This window comes from Geotrypetes seraphini, chromosome 10, assembly GCF_902459505.1.
Source record: "Geotrypetes seraphini chromosome 10, aGeoSer1.1, whole genome shotgun sequence".
Classification (NCBI taxonomy): Eukaryota; Metazoa; Chordata; class Amphibia; order Gymnophiona; family Dermophiidae; genus Geotrypetes; species Geotrypetes seraphini.
This window is the reverse complement of record NC_047093.1, coordinates 132879108-132906661: the sequence shown is the minus strand read 5'-3', so window position 1 is coordinate 132906661 and position 27554 is coordinate 132879108. Positions and strand designations below refer to the sequence as shown.

Genomic DNA, 27554 nt, shown 5'->3' with positions numbered 1-27554 from the left:
GAGGGCCGAATCCAGTCGGGTTTTCAGGATTTCCCCAATGAATATGCATTGAAAGCAGTGCATGCAAATAGATCTCATGCATATTCATTGGGGAAATCCTGAAAACCCGACTGGATTGCGGCCCTCAAGGAGGGACTTTGAGACCCCTGGTTTAGATATATTTAAAAAGAAATAAACACAAAAAAATATAGATTAAGCACTAATAAAGGCTGGACCGACGAAGATTACAAGCAATCGGCTGTGTTGTCTGATTGCTTTCTGAAGGTCCATACAAATATTTGTAATGAAAATCCACAATGTATTGAAAGATTGATACCATCAGTGATTATGAGTTTAGTTGGACTTTCAACCTTGGCAATGATACTATAATAATAATATAGATGACAGAATATATGATTTATTAATGGTCGATAATCCAGCACTTCAAATCAGTAAAAGAATGTTGCAAAGTTAGACAGTGTTCAACTAAGGGTGCCTCTAAGCCAGGGGTGTCCAATGTCAGTCCTCGAGGGCCGCAATCCAGTCGGGTTTTCAGGATTTCCCCAATGAATATGCATTGAAAGCAGTGCATGCACATAGATCTCATGCATATTCATTGGGGAAATCCTGAAAACCCGACTGGATTGCGGCCCTTGAGGACCGACATTGGACACCCCTGCTCTAAGCGCTTACACAGGGTAAGCATGATTTATGTTCCGTCATGCAAGTTCAAAATGTTCTCTCTTTAAAGAACCACCTTAAGGAGGCGGGATAGTCCATGATGACCTCACAGGAGGGGGGTGGGGTGAAGAGCTTTGAGCATGCTCAGTTGCTTTTTCTGCTTCTGCAGAATTGCAAAGAGCAGACAAAGCAGAAAAGATTCAGAATAGAAGAAACTTTCTGTGTCCTGCAACTGGAAATCCCAGAGAGCCCAGTTCCCTTCCTGCAGAGGGGGAGAGGAGGGATTAGGAAGAGGGAAATCTCCAGCCTGGATCCCTCCCAGCAGCTGCAGAATTCAGAGGAAATGTCTGCCCTGGGTCCTGATCAGGTAAGAAATTCTTCTTTCTCCTCTTGTGCACAGGTTGAGCAGCTCTTCCAGCCTTCCCTTCTCTTTCCTTGTTGGTGTCTTTGGGAGGATACTTTAACCTGTTGGAGGTAGATTGCAGTATTCTTTTCTTGGAAGATCTGGCCCTAGAGGTTTATGAGAATAGGAGAAGGAAAGGAGCTGCCTCTTTCCCAGATACATTAATCATAATGCATGTAAAAATACTGTGCAGAAAACTGCAATCCACTTCTGCTATTACTACTTGTCATGTCTATAATGCTACCAGATGCGCAGAGCGCTGTACATTAAGCACGCAAAAAAAACGGTCCCTGCTTGAAAGAGCTTTTTAGTCTAATTATGAGAGACAGGACAAAAAAGGTAGGAAAACTGTTTTCTGGTAGTCCTATTATTAGATTTCATTTTGCCATTTCCAAGTTTACCTCGTTTAGGGGGAATTCATCAAGGGGCACTAACCACATTGGCACGCACTAAATGTTAAGCTGCCCATAGGACTATAATGGATGTCCTAGCATTTACGGCCTTTTTTGCAAGCCGCGTGGCAACAGTCCTGAAGCCCTTTAAATCTCTGTGGGCTTCGGGGGGATATGATAGAGACTTACAAGATCATGAAGGGCATAGAGAGGGACAGATTCTTCAAACTTTCAAATAATAAAAGAACAAGAGGGCATTCGGAAAAGTTGAAAAGGGACAGATTCAAAATGAATGCTAGGAAGTTCTTCTTTACCCAACGTGTGGTGGACACCTGGAATGCGCTTCCAGAGGACGTAATAGGGCAGAGTACGGTACTGGGGTTCAAGAAAGGATTGGACAATTTCCTGCTGGAAAAGGGGATAGAGGGGTATAGATAGAGAATTACTGCACAGGTCCTGGACCTGTTGGGCCGCTGCGTGAGCGGACTGCTGGGCATGATGGACCTCAGGTCTGACCCAGTGGAGGCATTGCTTATTTTCTTATGTTGTAAAAAGAGGCCATTAGTGCAGTGATTCCCAACCCTATCCTGGAGGAACACCAGGCCAATCGGGTTTTCAGGCTAGCCCTAATGAATATGCATGAGAGAGATTTGCATATGATGGAAGTGATAGGCATGCAAATTTGCTTCATGCATATTCATTAGGGCTAGCCTGAAAACCCAATTGGCCTGGTGTTCCTCCAGGACAGGGTTGGGAACCACTGCATTAGTGCATGCTAAATCGGTTAGCACCCCTTGATGAATTCTCCCGTATTGTGTTTATATTTGATCATTTTAATATAGTTAAAAGTTCTTTCTTCCAACTCCTAAATTGGTCAGCATGTAAAATTCCCACTGTTTCGCTAAAGAAATCTGTCCAAAACGCTGGAGATTTAAGGGAACAGAGTTCTCGGAATACTATAATATACTGGAGAACTGATCTGGTACTAAACGTCTTCATCATTTGATTGGTTCGTTTCTCAGCCTGTCACCAGCTTGGCTTTTGCGATCTGAAACCTGCACTTTTTATTTGTTTCATGCTGCGCGGAAGAGCTTTTTACTAGTTTGGCGCATAATTGTTGTACTTCGGCACATAGGTAGGTTGATTTTTTTGTTGATCTTTTCACTCAATTTAAAATTATTTGTATTTGACCTCAATAGCACTTTTCACGTTGGCACTTCATATGTTTGTCGGCTCAAGTGGTCATGTCATCCATCACTTTTTAATTATTTAAGGTTTTCACTGAACTTATGTATTATATCACTCCAGGGGTAGGGAACTCCGGTCCTCGAGAGCCGTATTCCAGTCGGGTTTTCAAGATTTCCCCAATGAATCTGCATGAGATCTATTTGCTTGCACTGCTTTCAATGCATATTCATTGGGGAAATCCTGAAAACCCGACTGGAATACGGCTCTCAAGGACAGGAGTTCCCTACCCCTGGTATATACACTGTTTTTTGTTTTTTAATCTTGCCCCCGTATGTTGGTTATTTGCACACATTTGCACTGTTTAAGTTGGATGTCTGATGTTCTTTACACAGTTGGTTACGTATCGTTTCGGGTGATCTACTTCCCCCACTTGCTTTTCAGTGTCTCGTATATAAGTAATGATGAGAAACTAGCTCTCCTCCACATTCACATGGCAACGGACATCCAGAGATAGTAAATGTCCTTAGCTGTACAAACACAGTTCTTGTAAACACTTCCAGAATGCTTCAGGGCAGCAAAGATGGTTCTTGGCCTAACGCAACTCTAGTTTCCTGTCTCTAACTTCCTCTATTTATATTACTATATTAGGTTTGTTATGTGCACTTCAGTTGGTTTTTTTTACCATACCTTCTACCACCCTATACTTTGTTTTACACTCTACCCTACAAATCAGCATCTTAGGGGAAATGGTCGAGGTTAACTATCTTGTTTGTACATATAGCACTTCTATCCTAGAACATTTTATCTTACTTCTATTCATTAAGTTTGATTATTTTACATTTACAAAGAGACTGCAGGGGTGGCAATTAAGCAAATGTGCTTTTACTAGACATCCCCTGTTCATGGTTTACATGTTACTCCCTGGGGGTCAAATTCCTCTTTGTCTGTTTCAGCATGTTCCAGTTTGTGTCGGACTTGCTGTTTGAGTCTCTTTGTCAGTGTCTCTGTTATTATTTTTTTTCCTGCACAGATCACACCCTTCTCCTGCACTTTAGGCTGTACACAATATCTTGGTACAGCGTCAAAAGCATGGAGGACAATCCCGTGCCGCCGTTTGAGTGCAGGAGAAATGTGCGCCGTCGCTTTGAGGCCTTCAGTTTTACGCTCTGAGGGGGTGTTGGGGGGGGGGAAATCCCCCCCCAGTACACTGAAAACTCCCGTTCTCCTTCCCGTTATTGGTCTTCAGGAGTTTTAAGTGTAGTGGGGGGATTCCCCCCCCAAGAGTGTTTTTGAATAAAGAATTTTGTAGACACCACAGGCATTGTTTTCTTTCATCATCTACGCTGTTTAGCGTGATCTGGTCTCACTGACAGAGCTCATATAACAGTCTATTAAACCCAGTGAAACTGTGGCTGAGGGTGTCCTTTTTCCTTTTCCAGGCGTTGGTCACATTCAAGGATGTCGCTGCTTATTTCTGGGAAGTGGAGTGGAACATTCTGGGAGAACAGCAGAAGAAGCTTTACAAGAAAGTCATCAAGGAGGTTCATGGGATTCTCTTGTCACGAGGTAAATATCTCTTCTCTATCATCTACCACACAGGTCTATTAGGAAATTGGTGGGATAAAAATCACAAGTACCTGGCCCTGTGGGCATCTGACATTTAAAACCTGGCTTCTGATGCCATTCCATATCTAACAGGAGCCAGTGAAAGACCTTAAAATAGAGCAGGGGTAGGGAACTCTGGTCCTCGAGAGCCGTATTCCAGTCAGGTGTTCAGGATTTCCCCAATGAATATGCATGAGATCTATTTGCATGCACTGCTTTCAATGCATATTCATTGGGGAAATCCTGAAAACCCGACTGGACTACGGCTCTCAAGGACCGGAGTTCCCTACCCCTGAAATAGAGGCTTCATACATTACCAGCTAGGTTTTCAGGATACCCACAATGAATATGTATGAGATAGATTTGCATACAATGGATACAGAGCATGCCAATTTATCTTGCATATCCATTGTGGATACTTTGAAAACCAAAGTGGTTGGTGTGTCCCGAGGACTGGATTGAGAACCACTTCTATAGAACAAAAGTTTGGTACATTAGACCAGGAGGAAGATTTACTGTTCAAATTTCTTGCTGAGAACTAAAAACTCTGTATGAGGATCTGCTAAGTTATCATATCACAGGGCAATCAGAGCCCTGTGCTCCTCTTCCAGAGGTCATAAGTGCAAATCCCAACCAGCTCCCCCACATATTTTAATTGTGGCATTCTACTTTGCAGGTGCACCTTGATGATCTCACAATGAGGTCACCATTGTGAAGCTGCAAACCTCCATTTGCAATGAAGTAGAAGCCATGCTAAAGTCTGTATCTGGTTTTTTCTGTTTTTATAAATATGACAAAAAATGAAAATAGAATCAAATAGAATGCTCCTTAAATCTTCAACAATATAGCGCATTTAAGGAAAACATAACAATGAGAACACCACAGATTTAGTCTAAAAAGTGGAGAAAAGACCTCAGTGTCACGTTGGATTTAGTAAAAAATTTAATCCTCCGAACAAACCAACTTCAAAAGAAGTTTTGAAGATGCAGACACATCCTCGGTCAGGAAAAAGTCCACTCTCTATATAAATTCTTTACTTGAGTCAAAATATTGATCAGATAAGTAGCATGACAACTCTCAAAAATGTTTCCACAACTTAATAGCTACTTAACATCAGTCCTCACAAAACTCAAAGCAAAGAAATGAACAAAATCTTATCTGCAGCAGGAATTTCTTCCACAAAGTATGTGAGCAGGGTGCAGAAAGGAGGTATTAACAAAGGGTCCTAGTATATCCAAATCAGAACGGACCCCTTCAGCAAACTCCTGGAAGTATGCTTTAGCTTGAGCTAATTGCTTCAAATTTTCTGGTTTTAACCTTTTGCAAATGAAGTTATGACCCAGCAGTGGCAATTCTTATGTTCTTATGCACAAAATCAAAAATGGACACTACGTCTATATTCCAACTTATTAATTAGATTTACTACTTCAGTAATTGGATTTAATAGTTTGACTGTTAACTTTGAATCACATTACTTATCTGTAATATATATCCCATACCAAAATAGTTTTTGTAGTTTAAATTTAATAAGTTTTTAAGGATTCAAGGAGACATAGTATTTTGAATTATTTATTTATAAAAATTAATGTAATGTATTTTTAAAAAATAGAGAATTAGAATAAAATAGTTAATTTATCTATATTGGTAGGGAGGTGGGGTAATAGCCGGTGATGTTATAAGGAGATAAGAGAGTAATGTGTGTCTCTCTTTAAGTAATCCCATTTTGGGAAACATGTTCTCCTAAGTCTGAGGCTTGTCCCCATTAGAAGTTAATTAATGTAATGTGATTAAAAGTTAACAGTCATACTATTAAATCCAATTACTGAAGTAGTAAATCTAATTAATAAGTTGGAATATAGACGTAGTGTCCATTTTTGATTTTGTGCAAATGGTTTTCAATAGTTTCATATTTTGTGTATATAATACCATTTGAAGTTTGTATTATTTTGTTGTCTATATATTTTTGTCATGTGCTTTCTTTGCTTTCAAGAATGAGCTGATTGGAGCACTGTTTGGTCAGTAAAAAAGGGTAGCTTTTTAGCAAGAAACCTAAAGCTGTGTTTTTTTTTCATATGTTCTGCTTCAGTTAATGGATCTTTTCCTCTAATTAGCAAATAGCATTGCTGTTTGTCCAGAAAAATATAAAGTTTTGCATGCAATATATCTGTTTTGATGTACCCCGTTTATGTGGTGCCTTAGTAAGGAGAAATTAGGTTCTTACCTGCTAATTTACTTTCTTTTAGCTTCTCCAGACCAGTAGAGGTTAACTTTACGAATGGGTATATATCTAATCATGACCAGCAGGTGGAGACTGAAAACAAAACTTTGGGACAGTATATACTATCCTCCCTTCTCTATTTCCCTCAGTCTGCCGAATAGCCAAGCAGAACCAAGAACTGGAAAACAGGAAGAAAACAATACTCCGAACAGGAGTAACAAATAACATACCCAAATGCTGTTGGAAAATGCAGAGGAGAAATACCCGAAGGAAAATGTCCCCACAGCTCGCCAGCTAAGCCAGCTGAGCCACAGCCGCTGTTCTTTAATTCTCCCCGGCCCTAGAAAAATACTAGAACCCGCAGCAAAAAACAAAAACTGCCCGCGAAAACAGCCCCAACAACAACAACAACAACAGACAGGGTGGGGACCTCTACTGGTCTGGAGAAGCTAAAAGAAAGTAAATTAGCAGGTAAGAACCTAATTTCTCCTTCTTTAGCACTCTCCAGACCAGTAGAGGTTAACTTTACGAATGGGACGTACCAAAGCAGTCCCTCTCACGGGCGGGACCCCCGAAGGGCCGATACCAGAACACGCTCACCGAACACCGCGTCCCGACGCGCCTGAACATCTACCCGATAATGTCTAACAAAAGAATACAAGGAGGACCAAACCGCAGCCTTACAAATATCCACCGGAGGCACGAGCGACGACTCAGCCCAAGAAGCCGCCTGACCCCGAGTGGAATGAGCCTTGAGAAACTCCGGAACAGGCTGCTGTTTCAGAAGATAAGCGGAAGCAATCGTCTCCTTGATCCAGCGCGCAATAGTAGCCTTAGAAGCGCCAGCTCCCCGACGAGGACCAGCCAGGAGGACAAAGAGATGATCGGACTTCCGGAATTCCTGGGTCCGCTGCACATCAGAGCGAAGGACCCGACCGACATCCAACTTGCGCAGCTGCCGTTGCTCAGAAGAGCCCTCCCGACCACCCAAGACCGGGAGAACCACCGATTGATTGACATGAAAAGGAGAAACAACCTTCGGCAGAAAGGAAGGAACAGGCCGCAAGACGACCCGCTCCCTAGACAACTCCAAGAAGGGAGCCCTACAAGAGAAAGCCTGCAGCTCAGAAATACGCCTAGCAGAAGTAATGGCCACCAAAAAGACCGCCTTCAAAGTAAGGTCCTTCAAAGAACAGTCGTCCAAGGGCTCGAAAGGCGGGCGCACCAAAACAGAGAGAACCAGATTAAGATCCCAAGAGGGAACCGAGGGCCGTAGGGGAGGCCTAAGCAACTTGGCCGCCCGCAGAAACCGAATCACATCAGGAAGAGCCGATAAACGCTGACCTGACACCAACCCTCGAAAGGTCGACAGGGCCGCAAGATGAACCCGGAGAGAAGACCAAGCCAGGCCTCTATCCAGGCCATCCTGCAAGAACTCTAGAATGTTAGGCAGAGAAGCGCGAAAAGAGGTCACTCCCCGCGCCCGACACCATTCCTCAAAGAGACGCCAAACCCGCACATAAGCCCGAGAGGTAGAAAGCCTCCGGGACCCCAACAGTGTAGCGATCACCTTGTCTGAATATCCCTTCTTGCTAAGGCGACCCCTTTCAAGAGCCACGCCGTAAGACAGAAGAGAGACGGGTCGAACAAGGGAATGGGACCCTGCATCAGAAGGTCGTCCGAGAGAGGCAGAGGAAGAGGAACCGCCACCAGGTGCCTCACCAGATCCGCATACCACGGACGTCGAGGCCAATCCGGAGCCACCAGCACCACCAAACCCGGATGGTGAACAATGCGAAGAAGCACTCTGCCCACCAGCGGCCAAGGAGGGAACACATACAACAGCCCCTCCGTTGGCCACGGCTGGACCAGAGCATCCAGACCCTCGGCCAGCCCTTCCCTGCGACGACTGAAGAAGCGGGGCACTTTGGCGTTGCCACTCGTGGCCATCAGGTCCATCAGGGGCTGCCCCCAATCTTGCACTATCAACCGAAATGCTCCGGCGCCGAGAAACCACTCTCCTGGATCCAGGAAGTGACGACTGAGGAAGTCTGCCTGAACATTTTCTACCCCGGCTATATGAGAAGCCGAGAGGTCCAGAAGATGGGACTCCGCCCAAACCATGAGCCGAGCCGCCTCCTGCGCCACAGGAGTGCTCTTGGTGCCCCCCTGACGATTGACATAAGCCACCGCCGTGGCATTGTCCGACAGGACTCTGACCGACTTGCCCAGCAAAAGGGAGTGGAAAGCTAACAGCGCCAGCCTGACCGCTCTGGTCTCCAACTCGTTGATCGACCAGGAGGCCTCCTCCGCGGACCAGGTGCCCCGAGCTGAGTGGCCCATAAACTGAGCCCCCCAACCGAGGAGACTCGCATCCGTAAGGAGCACCGTCCACTGCGGGAGATCCAGACCCACCCCCTGAACCAGGTGAGGGGTCCGGAGCCACCAGCGCAGACTGCAGCGCGCCAAGCCTCGCAGGGGAACCGGAACATCCAAATCTTGCCTCCGGGGAGACCACCTCCGGAGCAGAGCATACTGAAGAGGACGCATGTGGGCCCGCGCCCACCTCACCACGTCCAGGGACGCCGCCATTGACCCCAGGACTTGGAGGAAATCTCGCGCCCGAGGACCCCGGGACGCCAAAAGCAGGCGAATCTGAGATTGCAATTTGCTCACCCGGGCCTCTGGAAGGAAGACCTTCCCCAAGGAGATGTCGAACATAACCCCAAGGCACTCCAGACGCTGAGCCGGGACCAACCGACTCTTGGAAAGGTTGACCACCCAGCCCAGCGACCGGAGAAACTCCACCACCCGAGCCGTAACCCGGGAGCTCTCCTGCAACGACTTTGCCCGAATCAACCAGTCGTCCAGGTAGGGGTGAACCAGGATGCCCACCGACCGCAAGGCTGCCGCGACGACCACCATTACCGTGGTGAACGTCCGAGGAGCCGTGGCCAGACCAAAGGGAAGCGCACAGAACTGAAAGTGCCGCCCCAAGATCGCAAAGCGAAGGAAGTGCTGATGAGAGGCCCGAATTGGAACCTGCAAGTAGGCCTCCGTCAGATCGAGAGACGTAAGAAACTCCCCCGGCTGAACCACCAGAATGACCGACCGCAGCGTTTCCATGCGGAAAGACGGAATCTTGAGAGCTCTGTTGACCCCTTTCAAATCCAGGATGGGCCGAAAGGTCCCCTCCTTTATGGCCACCACAAAGTAAATGGAGTACCTGCCGGTGCCCCACTCCGTAGGGGACACCGGCACCACTGCCTCGAGATCTAGCAAACGCTGAAGGGTCTGACGAAAAGCCTGCGTCTTCCATGGAGTCTGACATGGAGAAGCGAGGAAAAGGTCCGGCAGAGAGCGGGTAAACTCCAGAGCGTAACCGTCCCGCACCACCTCAAGGACCCACTGATCGGACGCGATCTCGGCCCATTTGGGGAAAAATTTGCGCAGCCGGGCCCCCACCGGAAGCAAAGGGGGCGCCGGCAAGGAGTCATTGCGCAGGACGGGAAGCGGGGGAACCGGCGGAGGGATTCCCTGCCCCCCCGACGGGCCCCCCGAAAGGGCTGCATGCGCTGGAAGAACCGACCCCGGGAAAAACCCTGAGCCGGGAAAGAAGCAGCCCCACGCCCCGGGCGATACTTGCGAAATTCCCGCAAACGCCCCCGGGCAGCCCCACACCTAGACGCAGGGCGGGCACGGTCCTCAGGCAGACGGGGCACCTTCGAGTCCGTCAGAGTCTGAATCAACTCATCTAATTCCTCTCCAAACAAAAAGACCCCCTAAAGGGAACTTTAGTAAACTTAGCTTTGGACGCAGAATCCGCCGCCCAAGCGCGCAGCCACAAAATACGCCGCGCGGCCATGCCATAGACTTAGCCGAAATCCGCACCAAGTCATAAAGAGCATCTGAGAGGAACGAGGCAGCCATCGCAATCTTCGCTACCTCCTGATCCACTAGAGACCAGTCATCAGACTCCCGATCCAGGACACGCTCAGCCCACCGAAACACGGCGCGAGCGACTAGCTCCCCACAAACAGCCGCCTGGACCCCAAAGGCAGAGACATCAAAATCATACTTAAGAAGAGTCTCTAACGCACGCGCCTCCGAGACCCTAAGAGCAGAACCGTCCATAACAGGCACGGTATGCCGCTTAGGAAGTGCCGAGACCACCGCGTTCCCCATTGGCGAAATTAAGGTAGCCCTACCTCCCTCCGGGACGGGATACCCAAGAGCCAAGGCGCACACCAAACGAAACTGCGCCCATAGGCCACTGCGCCAACACAAAATCCCGCAAATCCTGACGCACAGGAAAAGAGCGGGAACCAGGACAGACCCCCTGAAGCAGAGGGGCCCCCATACGCGGGGTCTCCGGCGGCGCCACTGCAAAAATGCAGCACCAAGGAGACCTGCTACACAGGTCTAAAAGCTCATCCCTCTGAATAAAAAAGCGCACCACGGACGCATCTGCTCTGGAAGACGGGAAACCCGCCGCCCCGCTGCCAACAGGCGTCCCCTCTAGAGGATCCTGGAAGCCCGCCAAAGCAGCCAGGTCCTCAACCAGGCCAACACGCTCCTCCGCCCACCAATTCGCAATCCAAGCCCCCCCGCGGGCGCTTGGATGAGGGAGGAGGAAGAGGGGACGCCAAACGAAAAGAGGGAGGCAAAGCCATAGGGGGCGCGGAGGGAAACCCCCCCCGAAACCCCCCAGGCGCACGTGGGACCCCCAAAAGTCCGCACAAAGAAAGAAAATAAATTGGGGGCAAAAAACCCCTGGGGGTCCCCAGGGACTCCCTGCCCCAGCAGGGGTCCATGCTGAAACCTGCCCCTGTGTTCGCCATACAGGGGGAAGGTCACCTGAGGTTGCAGACAAAATGGAGGGGCCAGACAAAGAAAATGGCGAAGTTCCCGCCAAAAATGCTCCCTCCATGGCCTGTAGCGGCTGAGAAGACTGAACAGTCTCAGCCGCTAAGACAGGCAAGTCGGCATCAGCTGTCAAAAAATCAGCTGAGAGGGAATCCTTCGGGGAATCCCTCCGTGGGCGGTTGTGGAAGACCGGGCTTCCCCACTGCTCCAAGCCGACTCGCGAGGCACCATCGGCGGGGAGCTCTGGGCGCCTGCAGCCGCTGCCGACGGAGCTCCACCACCTCACCGACCCAAACCGCCGAGTTCAGGCCGGCCGCGAGTGCCTCGCGGCTGGACTAAAATTGTGGCCTACTCCCCCGGAGAAGGGCACAATTGCTCCAGACGCGACCTAGCTATAAAAAAGTGCTGGTTACATGAAAAAATACAGTAAAATACAGTTTTCTTAAAGGGAAACAACCCTTCAGACCAGCACTACCTCAGGATTTTTTATTTTATTTTTTTACAGAACAGACTCCACAGGCTCTCGAAGCAATATGCCTTGCTTGACTTAGGGGGCAAGGCTTACTGCTGAGGCTCCTCTAAAAAAATGTGGGGAGGTGGAGGAAGTGGGGGGAGGGACCCCGCTCGTGACCCGCCGGGTTTGACACCCCCGAGGTCGGACGGACCCCCAAACAGGGCCCGACCAAGCTCCGTCCGGCCAAAAACAGGGACAATAAACCCCTAAACAAATTCCAACAGCCCTACCAAGAGAGATGGGTACAGATCACTCAACACCTGCTGGAGACTGAAAGAAGACTGAGGGAAATAGAGAAGGGAGGATAGTATATACTGTCCCAAAGTTTTGTTTTCAGTCTCCACCTGCTGGTCATGATTAGATATATACCCATTCGTAAAGTTAACCTCTACTGGTCTGGAGAGTGCTAAAGAAATGTATTTTGAGCTTAATAAAGCAAAAATAAATCCCAGAGAACTATTTAGCAGATCGCATTAAGGACATCCAAACTGTGCCTAAGTTCTGTCCATAGAACTCGGATCTATTTGATGCCCAAACTAAGCTCAAAAGTAGCCCCGTTTTTCATTATAGGCATCATATGGACGCCCTAGGTCACTCAGTGTTAGTAAATGAATCAAAAGACGCCCAAATTGAGCCACTGCCCAAACCACGCCCATGCCTAGTGAGTTAGGCGCGAGTTTTAAACATGGCATCCATGAAATTGTGGCTGCGTCTACAAAGTGTCGTCTGTGTCCTTTGGATAGCACAGTTACTTACCGTAACAGGTGTTATCCAGGGACAGCAGGCAGATATTCTTGCCTGATGGGTGACGGCACCGACGGAGCCCCGGTACGGACAATTTTAGAGTGATTGCACTCTAAGAACTTTTTAGAAAGTTCTAGCTCGGCCGCACCGCGCACGCGCGAGTGCCTTCCCGCCCGACAGAGGCGCGCGGTCCCTCAGTTAGTATAAGCCAGCTAAGAAGCCAACCCGGGGAGGTGGGTGGGACGCAAGAATATCTGCCTGCTGTCCCTGGATAACACCTGTTACGGTAAGTAACTGTGCTTTATCCCAGGACAAGCAGGCAGCTATTCTTGACTGATGGGTGACCTCTAAGCTAACAAAAAGAGGGATGGAGGGAAGGTTGGCCATTAAGAAAACAAATTTTGTAATACAGATTGGCCGAAGTGACCATCCCTTCTGGAGAATGCATCCAGACAATAATGAGATGTAAAAGTGTGAACTGAGGACCAAGTAGCAGCTTTGCAGATTTCCTCAATAGGAGTGGAACGGAGGAAAGCTACAGATGCTGCCATTGCTCTGACTCTATGGGCCGTGACAGAACCTTCCAGTGTCAGTCCGGACTGAGCATAACAGAAAGAAATGCACGCTGCTAGCCAATTAGACAACGTGCGTTTAGAAACAGGACGTCCCAATTTGTTCGGATCAAAGGACAGAAAAAGTTGGGGAACTGATCTGTGGGGTTTCGTACGCTCCAGATAGTAAGCAAGAGCCCTTTTACAATCCAAAGTATGCAGAGCTTGTTCCCCAGAATGGGAATGAGGTTTGGGAAAGAAAACCGGTAGAACAATGGATTGGTTGAGATGAAATTCCGAGACAACCTTGGGGAGAAACTTTGGATGTGTACGCAAAACCACCTTGTCATGATGAAAGACCGTAAAAGGTGGATCTGCAACCAGTGCATGAAGTTCACTGACTCTCCTGGCAGAGGTAAGAGCAATAAGGAAAAGTACCTTCCAAGTGAGAAATTTAAAAGGAGAAGTAGCTAAAGGTTCAAATGGAGGCTTCATTAAAGCTGAAAGAACCACATTGAGATCCCAGATAACCGGAGGGGCTTTAAGAGGTGGTTTCACATTGAAAAGCCCACGCATGAACCTGGATACCAGGGGATGAGCTGAAAGAAGTTTTCCATGGACTGGCTCATGAAAAGCTGCAATGGCACTGAGGTGGACCCTGATGGAAGAGGACTTCAGGCCAGAATCAGACAAAGAAAGAAGATAATCCAACAACGTCTCCACTGCTAGGGAAGTGGGATCAAGATGATGAAGAAGACACCAGGAAGAAAATCTTGTCCACTTTTGATGGTAACATTGTAGAGTGGCTGGTTTCCTGGAGGCATCCAGAATGGAACGAACGGGCTGAGACAAAAGAGTATCAGTCGAGTTCAGCCCGAGAGATACCAAGCCATCAGGTGTAGAGACTGGAGGTTGGGATGCAGAAGGGTTCCCTGCTGTTGCGTAAGCAGAGAAGGAAACAGAGGAAGAAGAAAAGGTTCCCTGGAACTGAGTTGAAGTAGAAGGGAGAACCAATGTTGCCTGGGCCACCTCGGAGCAATCAGAATCATGGTGGCTCGTTCTCTCTTGAGCTTGAACAAGGTTCTCAACATGAGAGGCAGAGGAGGGAAGGCGTACAGGAACAGATTCGACCAGTCGAGGAGAAAAGCATCTGCTGTTAGACGGTGCGGAGAGTAAAGTCTGGAGCAGAATAGGGGCAGCTGATGATTGTGAGGAGCTGCAAAGAGGTCTATCTGAGGAGTGCCCCATTGATCGAAGATAGACTGCAGAGTTACGGGATCGAGTGTCCACTCGTGAGGTTGGAGAATTCTGCTGAGTTTGTCCGCTAAGGAATTTTGTTTCCCCTGAATGTATATAGCTTTCAGGAAGAGATGGTGATCTATGGCCCAATTCCAGATCTTCTGGGCTTCCTGGCATAAAAGGCGAGAGCCTGTCCCACCCTGTTTGTTGATGTAGTACATCGCAACCTGATTGTCTGTGCACAACAGAAGGACCTGAGGAAAGAGAAGGTGTTGGAAGGCCTTGAGGGCGTAAAACATCGCTCTGAGTTCCAGGAAATTGATTTGATGTTTCCTTTCCTGGGCTGACCAAAGACCTTGAGTCTGGAACTCGTTCAGGTGAGCTCCCCATGCGTACAGAGAGGCGTCGGTGGTGATGACTAGTTGATGAGGAGGCTGATGGAACAGAAGACCTCTGGATAGATTTGAGGATACCAACCACCATTGAAGAGACTGACGAAGAGATGATGTCACAGATATGTGTCGTGAGCAAGGATCCGACACTTGGGACCACTGGGTAGCAAGGGTCCATTGAGGAGTGCGCAGGTGAAGACGGGCATGAGGTGTGACATGAACTGTGGATGCCATGTGCCCCAAGAGTACCATCATTTGTCTTGCTGAGATGGACGGCAGAGGAAGCACCTGGTGACATAGAGACTGAAGAGTCTGGAGACGATTGGATGGCAGGAAAGCTCTCATGAGGAGTGTATCCAGGATCGCTCCAATGAATTGAAGCCTCTGAGTGGGAATGATATGAGATTTGGGTAGATTGATCTCGAATCCCAGAAGTTGTAGAAACTGGATGGTTTGGTTGGTGGCCAGAAGGACCGCTTGGGCAGAAGTGTCTTTGATCAACCAATCGTCCAGGTAAGGAAATACATGCAGGTGGTGAGAGCGTAGAAAAGCCGCCACCACAATGAGACATTTGGTGAATACCCTTGGAGATGAGGCAAGACCGAAGGGCAGCACCTTGTACTGGTAATGACAATGATTGATCATGAATCGGAGATATGGTCTTGAGGTTACATTGATCGGTATGTGAGTGTAAGCCTCTTTGAGATCGAGGGAGCATAGCCAGTCGTATTGATTTAGAAGGGGATAAAGGATGGCTAAAGAAAGCATCTTGAATTTTTCTTTTACTAGATGAATGTTGAGATCGCGAAGATCCAGGATGGGTCTGAGATCTCCTGTCTTTTTGGGAACTAGAAAGTAACGGGAGTAGAATCCCTGCCCCTTTTGATCTAGAGGAACTTCCTCTATAGCGTTCAGAAGGAGGAGGGATTGGACCTCCTGAATAAGGAGGGCTGATTGAGGACTGTTCAAAGCAGACTCTTTTGGCAGGCTTTGAGGTGGGAGAGTCTGAAAGTTGAGAGAGTAGCCGTGGCGGATGATGTTGAGGACCCATTGGTCCGAAGTGATTACTTCCCACCGGCTGAGGAACAGAGAAAGTCGACCTCCTATTGGTTGAGGCAGGAGAGCAGGAATAGGGATACTGGCTATACTGCGGAGAATGAAGTCAAAAGGGCTGTGACTTTTGCTGAGGAGGTTGTTTTACAGCTTGTTGCTGTTGCTGTTGTCTGGGAGGCTGACGTTGCTGTTGCCTCTGACGCCTAGGTTGTTGAGCAGTGGTAGGCAATGGACGGGCTGTGAAACGGCGTTGGTAGGCCGATTGCTGCCTGTATGGTCTTGGCGGAGGAGGCTTCTTTTTATTCTTGAGCAGGGTATCCCAGCGCGTCACATGAGCAGAGAGCTTTTGTGTGGTTGAGTCCATGGAATCCCCAAAGAGCTCATCCCCTAGACATGGGGCATTGGCTAACCGATCTTGATGGTTAACATCAAGCTCGGATACCCGAAGCCAGGCCAAATGACGCATAGCTACTGACATTGCTGTCGCTCTGGATGTAAGTTCAAAAGTGTCATATATGGATCTCACCATAAACTTACGCAATTGGAGAAGAGACGACAAGCATGCGTGAAAAGCGGAATGCTTTCGTGAAGGAAGATATTTCTCGAAGGAAGCCATGGTGGTAAGGAGATGCTTTAAATAAAAAGAAAAATGAAAAGCATAATTACTAGCCCTATTAGCTAACATAGCATTTTGGTAGAGCCTCTTACCAAATTTATCCATGGCCCTTCCTTCTCTGCCAGGAGGGACAGATGCATATACACTGGCTCCTGAAGTCTTTTTAAGGGTGGATTCGACAAATAAGGATTCATGTGGTAGTTGAGGTTTGTCGAACCCAGGAATGGGAATTACTTTATATAGAGAATCCAGTTTACGTGGGGCCCCTGGGACAGTTAAAGGAGTCTCTAAATTCTTATAGAAAGTTTCCCTCAGAATGTCATGAAGGGGAAGTTTCAAAAATTCCTTTGGAGGCTGATCAAAATCAAGGGCATCCAAAAAAGCTTTAGACTTTTTGGATTCAGCCTCCAAAGGAATGGACAAGGACTCACACATCTCTTTCAAAAAACTAGAGAAAGAGGAAGTGGCCTGTTTGGAGGATGGGTCAGGGACAGCCGAATCCTCCTCCTCTGAGGAACATTCTCCTTCAGAAAGAAAGGGTTCCTCTGAGTCTCCCCACAGATCAGGGTCCCTTACATGGGAAGAATGGTCCCGAGACTCAGGTGTCGACGTTTGCATGTGTCGGGTTTTGCGCATCGACTTACCCGACCTCATCGATACCGTGTCCGGAGAAGTTATCGGACGCACCGGTGCCGAAGTCTGCACCGATTGATGGTGAGCTCTCGGCTCCGGTGCAAGGACTGGCATCGATACCGATGAGGTTAGGTGAAGCGGTACCGAAACAGTGGAAGTGGATAATACGGGTTCCACAATCGGTACCGATACAGGTTGTTCAACAACCGGTACCGATGGCTCGGTGCGAACTGGCACCGGAAGGTTCGGTGTCATGATAGCAGGAAGGAGTCGTTCTAATTGCTCCTTCAGCTGCACCTGAAGGATGGCCGTAATGCGGTCATCGAGGGATGGCACCGGTACCGCTTTTTTCTTCTGCGGTACCTGCGGTGCCGCTCGACGCCCCGGAGATGAGGAGCCCGATGTCGAGGGACTCACCTCTATAGGGGCGGAGCGCTTCCGCTGGCGTCGAACCGGCGGCAGGATTGGGCTCACTGCACTCGAGGCCGGAAGACGTTCCAGCGGGGAAGGCTTCTTAGCCGGCTTACCTGACTGTTGGGATGCCGGTGTGGAATCACGCGGCGTCGAAGACGAGGGTGCCGACTGAATCGGTGCCGAAGCCGGAGTCGAAGGAACGGGGTCGGACATCTCGGCACCGAACAACAATCGCTGTTGAATTAAGCGATTTTTTAAAGTTCGTTTTTTCAAAGTAGCACAGCGGGTGCAAGAAGAGGCCTGATGCTCAGGACCCAAACACTGTAAACACCAGTTGTGTGGGTCCGTGAGAGATATAGGCCTAGCACACCGCTGGCACTTTTTAAAACCCGGTTGAGGGGGCATGAAAGGAAAAACGGCTTCCGCCAAATCGAAGGCCGAGGCTTCGATGGTGGCAGAAGGCCCCGCCGGGGAAAACCGAAATTGAAGAAAAAAATGAAAGATTTTTTTTTTTTTTTTTAACAAAATAAAAGAAAGAAAAAAGGCAAATTAAGCCAAACCTTTACGCGAGCGGGAAGGCAAGTTAGGAAAAATTTTTCAACAGCCGTTGAAAACGCGTCTTCTTAGCTCCGCGGAAACTAAGAAACTGAGGGACCGCGCGCCTCTGTCGGGCGGGAAGGCACTCGCGCGTGCGCGGTGCGGCCGAGCTAGAACTTTCTAAAAAGTTCTTAGAGTGCAATCACTCTAAAATTGTCCGTACCGGGGCTCCGTCGGTGCCGTCACCCATCAGTCAAGAATAGCTGCCTGCTTGTCCTGGGATAAGCCTAAGTACCAATTATCGCTTAAGACCCTTAATTGGCTCATTAACTACTTAGATTGGATGCCTAAAGAACGTCTAACTTTAGGCATGACTTAGGCGCCCTTTATAGAATCGAGGCCTCAAGGCACAAGACGGATATTGATTCTCCCCTCTACAAAAAAGCCTAGAGGACTACACCAAAATCTTGTCTCTTGCAGTTGATACTTTGGAATCTAAATCACAATTTTGCATGAGGTAAAACTTGTTATAGTTTCTAAATTTTTCCTTAATTGCTTCTGATAATTTCAGCTATACACAGCTGAAAGCAGTGCAATATGCAGAAAGTGAAGTTTAGATAGTTTTTCACTTTCTGCATGTTGCACAAGTTTTACCTCATGCAAAGTTGTCATTTCTTTAATAAGATATTAACTATTTTTTTTCTGCGGCCCTCCAAGTACCTACAAATCCAAAATGTGGTCCTGCAAAGGGTTTGAGTTTGAGACCGCTGATCTAGGAGGATCATGAGGAGAAATATCTACACCAGCAAATCTCCAAGGTTTAAGCGTAATTAAGTGGCAGGTTGCAGCTGCCTCTTCTCTCCAAGCTTTGTCAGACAAATACTCAAAATCTCCCCCCACCCCACCCCCCTCCGTGCACACTTTCATGCATTTCATCTTCAGAGCAGGAAACAGATGGTACTTCCATAGGGTTTCTATATATCAGGGGTGTCAAACTCAATCACATTAAGGGGCCGAAATCTAAAACACAGATTAAGTTGCGGGCCAGACCCCACCCAATCTAATTGTAATACCATTTTTTTCATTCATTTTTCATATATGCACACAATATAATCTTATTAACACATAATGGTTAACCACAAAATTAAACTACACAAAGCACACTGTATGCTTCTCAACATTCATTCCTAACAGAACACAGATAACCACCATGCAAATACGGGACCACAAACTAAAACTAATGTACACAAACTAATATATACAAACAAACCCTCTCTGCATGCGGTACAACCCCAGAAAAAAAGAAACAAATGCATTTCTTCCTGAACACTGCAAAATATAGACAGCAGATGTAAATTCTCAAAATTGACACAATTCAAACACTCAATTGAAAATAAAATCATTTCCCCTACCTTTGTTGTCTTGTAATTTTGGTTTTCAAACCATCTTTTCCAGTCTCTGGCTGCAGTTCCTTCTGATTGTGCTCTTAACTGTGTATCCAGGGCCACCTTATCCATTTGCTGCTTTTCTTTTCTTCACTTTCTGCAATACATCCATCTTTAGCATTAACTTTTAACATTCAGCTTTCTTCCATTTTTCTGCTTTCTTCTCAAAATCTATCTACTTTTCTATGTCTTCCCATACCATCTCCTCCCTCTTTCTTCTCCCCTATTTCCATCTATCCATAAGAAGCATTTTTTCTTATATCTTCCCTACCACACCCACTGCTGTGCACCATCTCCTACCTCTGTCTTCCCTTCCCCTCCATCCCTGTGCACCATCTCATCCTTCTCCCATGGTCAGACAACTCTATTTTCCTCATATGGTCTGGCAATATTTCTCCTCTCCTTCTCATACCCTCTCCTCTCCTCTGGTCTGGCATCTCTTTCTCATTCCCTCCCTCTTCCCAAAGTCTAACATCTCTCTTCTTCTCTCCTCTCTGCGGTCTGGTATCTCTCCTCCCTGCAGTCTGACATCTTTCTCTCCCCTCCTTCCCTTCCACTCCATGATCTGGCATCTCTCTCTCTTTCCTTCTCATTCCAGTGGTCTGACATCTCTTTCTTCCCCTTGCACCTCTCCCACCACCATGTCCAATAATTTTCTCTCCCTCCCTCTCTCTGCCCAAAATTTCTCCTTCATCTCCTCATGTGCACCATTTCTCTTTCTCTCTCTCAGACATTCAATTCTCCATTTCTATTCCCTCCCTCACCTCATCATTTCTTTTCCTCACTCTCTCCATTCTTCCATTCTGTGGCTCTCTCCTTCCCTTCATTCTGTGTCCCAAGTTCATGCCTCCTCCCTTCTATCATTTGTCCGAAGTTTGTACTCCCTCTTTCTTGATTCCCAACATGCCCCTCTCCCTCCCTCCATTCTGTGCCTCAACTAGGTGTTTCTCTCCGGCAGGTGTCTTAGGTTTTCATTGCCGCCCTCGGGTGTTTTATCTTCTGGCCGGCTCCCTCCTCCTCATTTCCGCAGTGTGTACAAAGCTTCAGGCTCCCACGCATGTCCTGCGCCTGAACCAGAAGCCTTCTCTCTGATGTCGCAACGTCAGAGGGAATGCTTCCGGATCAGGTGCGGGACGCGCAAGGAACTGCTGCCCGGCAGCTTTGTGCACACTACGGAAATGAGGAGGGAGCCAGCCAGAAGATAAAACACCCTGGGGCAGCAATGAAAACGTCGCATTGCACTGCAGGCTGCATAAACTGCCAGGCGGGCCGGATTCGGCCTGCGGGCCTTGTGTTTGACACCAGTGCTATATATAAACTAAACTAAACCTTAGGCTTATATACCGCATCTTCTCTATGTCATTTTCCTTCTTCTTATTAACAGGTTACTCAATTGTTAATCCTGATGTTTTATTCAAGATTAAAAAGGAAGATGAGAAATATTTCACTCAACACTTTGAGTGGGAAGGAAAAGGCAAACCACATGGCCACATGAAGAGTAAGTAAATGTTTAGGATTTAAAGGGCTCTGCTTTTTTCAGATAATGGGAGATGGGTCCTCGACATCAAACATTTGGAGACTTAAAATGTATTTCTTAACTTAGTATTATTATATCCTTGTAAATGTGTTCTCTCATCACAGGCCTTCCTATTGTGACGTCTGTGTTCTCACTGAGTGTCAAGCAAGAGGAAAATCTCCCCTTCGTAGATCCTCCTTATTCAGAGGCATCTGAACATATTCACCCTGTAACAAGTAAGTATAAAGTTCCTCCCGCACATCTACATTCTACTAGTACCATGACTGGACCATTCAATAATTTAATGCTCTTCTTTCCATTGGTTTTTTCCCCTAGTTTGGATGAAGTAGGTTGCTCTGGAGGTGGAGGAGGCAGCTAATAGAGATGGGTCACTGTCAGATCTGTAAAACCCTTCATCCTAATGTCATGGGGCTGAGAAACCTGCTGTGGATGGGTAGACTGGATGGGCCATTCAGCCTTTATCTGCCATCATGTTTCTACGTATTGTTAAAAGAAACAGTGGTGATGAGGAGGAATGACTAAACATGGCTGAGAATGCAAAAGATTAGGGAAGAAAATGCTTTTTCTAAGTGTCTTATTTTGGCCCAAGATTTGAGGACTTTACATTAAGGTGTGGAATAAATGGAGGGAAATGAAATGTATGCTTCTTCTCTCCCAGGCTCTGTCTCCTTCTGACTTCCATATGGGACAGGGGTCTGGGATTGTCCTTGTGCTGAGACAATCTTCACATTTGGCTGTTCCTGATAATAACCAAGATGAGATGCTGTATTGACTATGACTCCCAGAGCTCCGTCTGCAGCATTCAGACCTCTCCAAGCCAGACAGACTCTCCTGCAGAGAGATTTCAGGCTTTCCCCCAGGGTTTCAAAAATGCTGAAATTGCTCAAAACTGCTACGATTAAAACCTAAGTTAAAAAGGGCGGATTTGGATGAAACAGATTTGGGAAATTATAGACCCATATCTGTGTTGCCTTTTCTAGGGAAAATTTATAGAGAAAATAGTTTTAAAACAACTAGAAAAGTTCGTGGACAGAGAAAATTTACTTGATTGTCATCAATTTGGATTTCGCATTGGACACAGTGTTGAATCACTATTGATAACAACTGTGGATGAAAGAAAATAGGGTATGGATAAGAACAAAATGTTTTGTCTGCTTTCCCTGGATGTGTCCTCAAAGTAGATCAGGGCTGCCCAAGTTCGGTCCTCGAGATCTACTGCCAGGCTAGGTTTTCAGGATATCCACAATTAACATGCATGAGAGAGATTTGCATACCAAGAAGGCAGTGCAGACAAATCTCTCTCATGCATATTCATTGTGGATATCCTGAAAACCTGGCCTGCCAGTAGATCTCGAGGACCGGACTTGGACAGCCCTGCAGTAGATATTGACGTTTTGTTGCAAATACTGATGAGGATGGGAATAGGAGGTGGAGTGTATAAGTGGTTTGTTTCATATTTTCAGGATCGTTCAATCAGAGTACAGAGTAATGGACACATATCCACTACTATGTCTGTGTTTAAGGGTATTCCACAGGGATCCGCAATCTCGGCTTTGCTTTTTAATCTCTATATGACTTCTTTGGGACATGCGTTTCAAGCAATTGGGTGTCAGTTACCGATTTTATGCTGATGGCATTCAATTTTTTCCCCTATGATTGACTGGAGAATTGAACTGCAAATGAAATTATCGTTTTGTTTGAAGGCTGTGAATGATTAGATGGTAGGTCACACATTGGTATTAAATCTTGCTAAAATAGATTTGATGTTGATTGGAAGGAGTGAGGAAGATCTGATGTGCCCCAAAATATTATAGCAAATGATATGAATCTTTTGATAAATAAAAACCTGAAAGATCAGAGATTGGTAGTGATTAAATCTGCTTTTTATCACATGCGTTCACAACTTAAACCGATTGTTATCGGGATATGACTTTTGGGTGGTGGTACAGACTCCGATCATCTCAAAGTTGGATTATTGCAATTCACTTTACTTGGGAACAGCATCTTACAACGCAAAGCTCTACAGATGATTCAAAATGCTATGGCACGTTTAATATGTGGCGGGAATGAATTTGAGCATGTGATACCTTGGTTGAAAAAACTTCATTGGCTGCCTGCAAAATTTTGAATTGTTTTAAAAATTCTTGGGTTAGTTTTTAAAGTGATTCACTAAAGCATTCCTTGGTATTTGACACAAGGAATGACACTATCAACCTCTCAGATCTCTGAGGTCAGAGGGAGCGATGTGATGATCTACAAATGAGTTTTTACATGTTCCTTATGAAAACACGAGAACATCTGTGATCTAAATCGCAGGGGTGTCAGTATGGTATAAATTGACAGGACTATTAAGAGTACTTTCAGATCTCCAGAAATTTAAGAAGATATCGAAAACGACTTTGTTTATGGAGACTTTTAACTGAAATAATATCAATATTTTTAGGAGTATATTGGGACTGGTTTATGTTGCATGTATGTATGTTTTTATTATTATGATTGTATCCTGTGAACCGTTTAGGTTTAAGCGGGTAAGAAATTTTTTAAATAAAATAAAACTCGCTATGACATTGGAGGATACCTTAGGGGTCCATGGGTGCTACCAGTGACTCTATGGCACTTAAATGAGTCATTGACCTAGAAGATAAACTGACAACACCTGACTATTGAGGTTTTACAGTGAGCAAGAATAGTGGGAGCTGAGGCCGATGCCGGACAGACTTGAATGGTCTGTTCTGCAAATAGCGAGAGACAAAGAAGAGTGGCCAAAACCAGCATGGGGGAACGGAGTCCTGTTGCCGGGCAGATGTGTATGGTCTGCGTAAAGGTTCGACAACTCTAGTGTGTTGATCTTGACTGGTAAGTTGAATCCTGTCAGCAATACGCCACATATCTTCCCCATCATGTTTGGCTGCCTATATGGTCGGCATGGTGATGACTTGACTTAACAACCAGCATTTAAATATGGGTGACCTGGGCCTACATGGAGTGATGGGCAAGGCTCTGGTCACCTTGTTGGACCACGAGAGCCTTTTTCTGCCATCATCTACTATGTTATTGTGTAACATTTGTGCAGTAGTTAAATGTGCTTCATATCTAGAAATTTCCCAGCCCTTATAACCTGAATAGGAGGCTCCTTCTTTCACTGCTGTGGAGAGAGGGGCCATTTTGTGCCATTGTTCTTGTCTTCCCACCTCTTTTCTAAGAATTCTTTATTTTTAGCGCCCTCTACTGGTGGCTGAGGCTTCTCCCACTCTGTCGCATAAATCATAAGGGCCACTTACTAATGCATACATACTGCGGTGAAAAATGCCTTACAGCGGGGTGCACTCATGTGTCCCATGGTAATTTTCTGGATTATATTTTAGTGCTGGGGTAGAGAGTGGGCATATTTTGCTGTAATTAGCATGTGGGCACTGGTGTATTCTGATTGGTGCAGGTTTAGTGTTAATGGCTACTTGCTAATGCGAAAATTAGCAGGAGCCATTAATAGGGAAAATATAAAAATCAGTCATTTTACCCCAGCAAAAAAATGGCCTTAGTGCTCGGGATTGTTTGGCATCAGGACACTCTAAGGCTGCTTTTTACTGCTCATAATGATTTAGCAGATTTTCAGTTGCTGGTTTCAGGAAGATTCTGATTTATATCAACCATACGAAGAACAGTCCGTAGTTAAAAAAACCAAACAAAAGACCCCTTCATGACATAAATTTCAATTCTGTTTATACAGTAACAGTATCCACAACAGCACCTTTGTAGCTCTTGAGAAAAGGAGTTGCCACTTCAGTATAGAAATAATCAGGATATTGCTAGAATAGATTTCTGATGACAATCAGTCCAGCAGTTCCCCTCTTTTTATTGGCTCTGTACTGGTGGCAGAGCCTAGGAAAACACAATGTAGGCTGGGGTGACTGACTAGACACTCATTCTGCATACACACACTGTAACTTAAATCAGTTCCTTACATCTTGCTTAACTGTATAAACAACTTGCCTTGAGTTTAGCCACCCATCTGTTTATCTCAGTGGACTCTGTACTAGAGAATGACATGGTGGAAAAATTTAACCCCGTCCCCGCAACCACTGTCCCTGGCCCGTAGCATACATACAAGACTCAGTACTGCAATATTTAGCTTATTCCTTCCTTATAAATCAAAGTTTTGGCTGCTTAACTAGAGAAAGAGATGTTCAGCTGGGAGGGCTTTGTTTATAAATTTTTATCAACACAACTAATATATAACTTTATCCTAAAGCAAAAAAAAGAAAAGAAATAAGAATTTTTTTTCTACCTTTGTTGTCTGATTTCTGCTTTCCTCATCTTCTCCTCATTCAATTCTTTCCATCCACAGTCTGCCTTCTCTCTGCATCTTCCATTTGCTCTGTTACTGTGCCTCTCCCTTCCATCTCTCCCTCCACCCCCCCCACCCCCAATGGGTCTGGCAACCATCTTCTTCCCTCTGCTCCCCCCATAGTCTGGCATCTGTCTTCTTCCCTTCCAGCGTCTTCTCCCCACTCTCTGTTTCCCATTTCCCTTCCAGTGTCTTCTCCCTACTCTCTCTTCCCCATTTCCCTTCCAGCGTCTTCTCCCTACTCTCTCTTCCTCATTTCCCTTCAGCGTCTTCTCCCCACACTCTCTTCCCCGTTTCCCTTTAGCGTCTGTTCCTTTCCACCACCCTTCAGCACTCCTCGTGCGGTCTGAGCATCTCCCTCCCTTTACGGCATGTTTTAACTTTACAAAGTAACTTGTTCAAGCTGCCAGAGCCTGCCTGAAGTCGTATGTCTGTGGGCGGATGTTTCTCCTTTGACGCAACTTCTGGTTGCATCAGAGGAGAAGCTTCCGCTCACAGACGCACGCGACTTCAGGCAGGCTCCAGTGGCTTGAACAAGTTACTCTGTAAAGTTAAAATGCGCCTGAAGGTAAGGGGGAGGGAGGGAGATAGATAGATGCAGCCGGTAGGTAGGTTCCCTCCCTTAACTGTAGGGACAAGGCCATTCACCGCTCCATGGGACGGTGGATGGCCTTGTCCCCGTAATGAGCACTTTCCCCCCCCATTTCGGCAGGTTACCCGCGAGTAATAGCCACCGTGTCATTCTCTACTCTGTACCACCCATCTTGTCCCCATCTAATATCTGCACTTGGCCCCTCGGCTATATGATAAGCTGTATTATAGAATAGCATTAGCATCATATCTCTGTTATGAAACACCTAATAAGCACACATCAGAACATTCAAATAAGTGTTATGCTGACATTGTATTATATCTCTCTTAGTTGAATTTCAGTGCTGTCAATAAGTATATGTTTGAAATTTCATGGTAGTCCTATTATTAAGTTTCATTTTGCTGATTTTGACTTTACCTCATTCATTGCATTTATGTTTATATTTGTTCTTTTTGCTACTGTTATGCTGTTAATAAAATTGCAAGTTTGTGTTGAATTATAACTGCTGGGTGAATCTCTTCATAAAGATGGTTAATAAATCCCAATAAATAAATAAATGTAATATCTTTTTCATATAACAGGCTCCTATAATGTCACGCCTGACATTTTAATCCGATTTGAGCAAGAGAGATTCAAGACTGAGCCTCAGGAACCCGAGGAAAGAGGAAGTCTGACCCCCACAGGCACGTGTGAGGAACTGCAGGAAGCAGGTGATGTAACTTAGATTCAAGCGAGAAATAGGGTAATGCAAACCTTTTCTACAAGAAAGACGCCTCCTCTGGCCCAGGCACTGTTAGAATGAGGTGCTATAATCACTGTCCCTGTTTCTAACCTTTCTTATGAGGCTAATGTGTTTGCTCCAGCTCCCTTATTTCTATGTTTCTATGTGGAATATGAAAATTTCATATTCCACTCGACTTTCAATAGATCTAAGCGGTTACAATAAAACATAATAAAGGACTCCATAAAAATGATAGGTAAGATCTATACTCCTCTCTCAAATGTAGTATAAAATAGACAAGAAAACCAACATCCATACGACTCCACTGCACAGTGCTCCAAAAGCAGCTGACTCCACTGAACCAGCTGTTCCCACCTTAATATATATGCAGCTCCTGTGTGTTTTCAGTCCCAAAGGCTTGCTGAAAATGATGGGTCTTTAGAAGAGTTTTAAAGATCTTTAAATTAGCTTCCAAATGTATTTTGGATAAGAACATAAGAAGTTGCCTCCGCTGGGTCAGACTAGAGGTCCATCGCGCCCAGCAGTCTGCTCCTGCGGCTGCCCATCAGGTCCATGACCTGTAAGGAGATCCTTTGTCTAAAACCCTTCAATCTCCTTTATCCTTCTGTCTATACCCTTTCATAACCTATCTCTACCTCTATCTGTATCCTTCAATCCCCGTATCCTTCAGGAATTTATCTAATCCTTCTTTGAAACCCGGTAGTGTACTCTGTCCTATCACAACCTCCGGAAGCGCATTCCAGGTGCCCACCACCCTCTGAGTGGAAAAGAATTTCCTAGCATTGGTTTTAAACCTGTCCCCTTTCAATTTCTCCGAGTGCCCCCTTGTTCTTGTGGTTCCCAATAGGCTGAAGAATCTGACCTCTCT

At 46.3% G+C, this 27554-nt stretch overlaps 1 protein-coding gene across 1 annotated transcript in view; it reads left to right on the top strand.

Moving 5' to 3' along the window:
* Positions 1–27554, top strand: part of LOC117368580 (zinc finger protein 271-like) — a 47595-nt gene that overhangs the window by 5109 nt on the left and 14932 nt on the right. Inside the window, exons 3-7 of the mRNA XM_033962310.1 lie at positions 830–1027; positions 4083–4209; positions 20855–20968; positions 21112–21222; positions 26526–26654. Coding sequence (XP_033818201.1) covers positions 830–1027; positions 4083–4209; positions 20855–20968; positions 21112–21222; positions 26526–26654 — 679 coding nt within the window. The remainder of the gene's footprint in view (positions 1–829; positions 1028–4082; positions 4210–20854; positions 20969–21111; positions 21223–26525; positions 26655–27554) is intronic.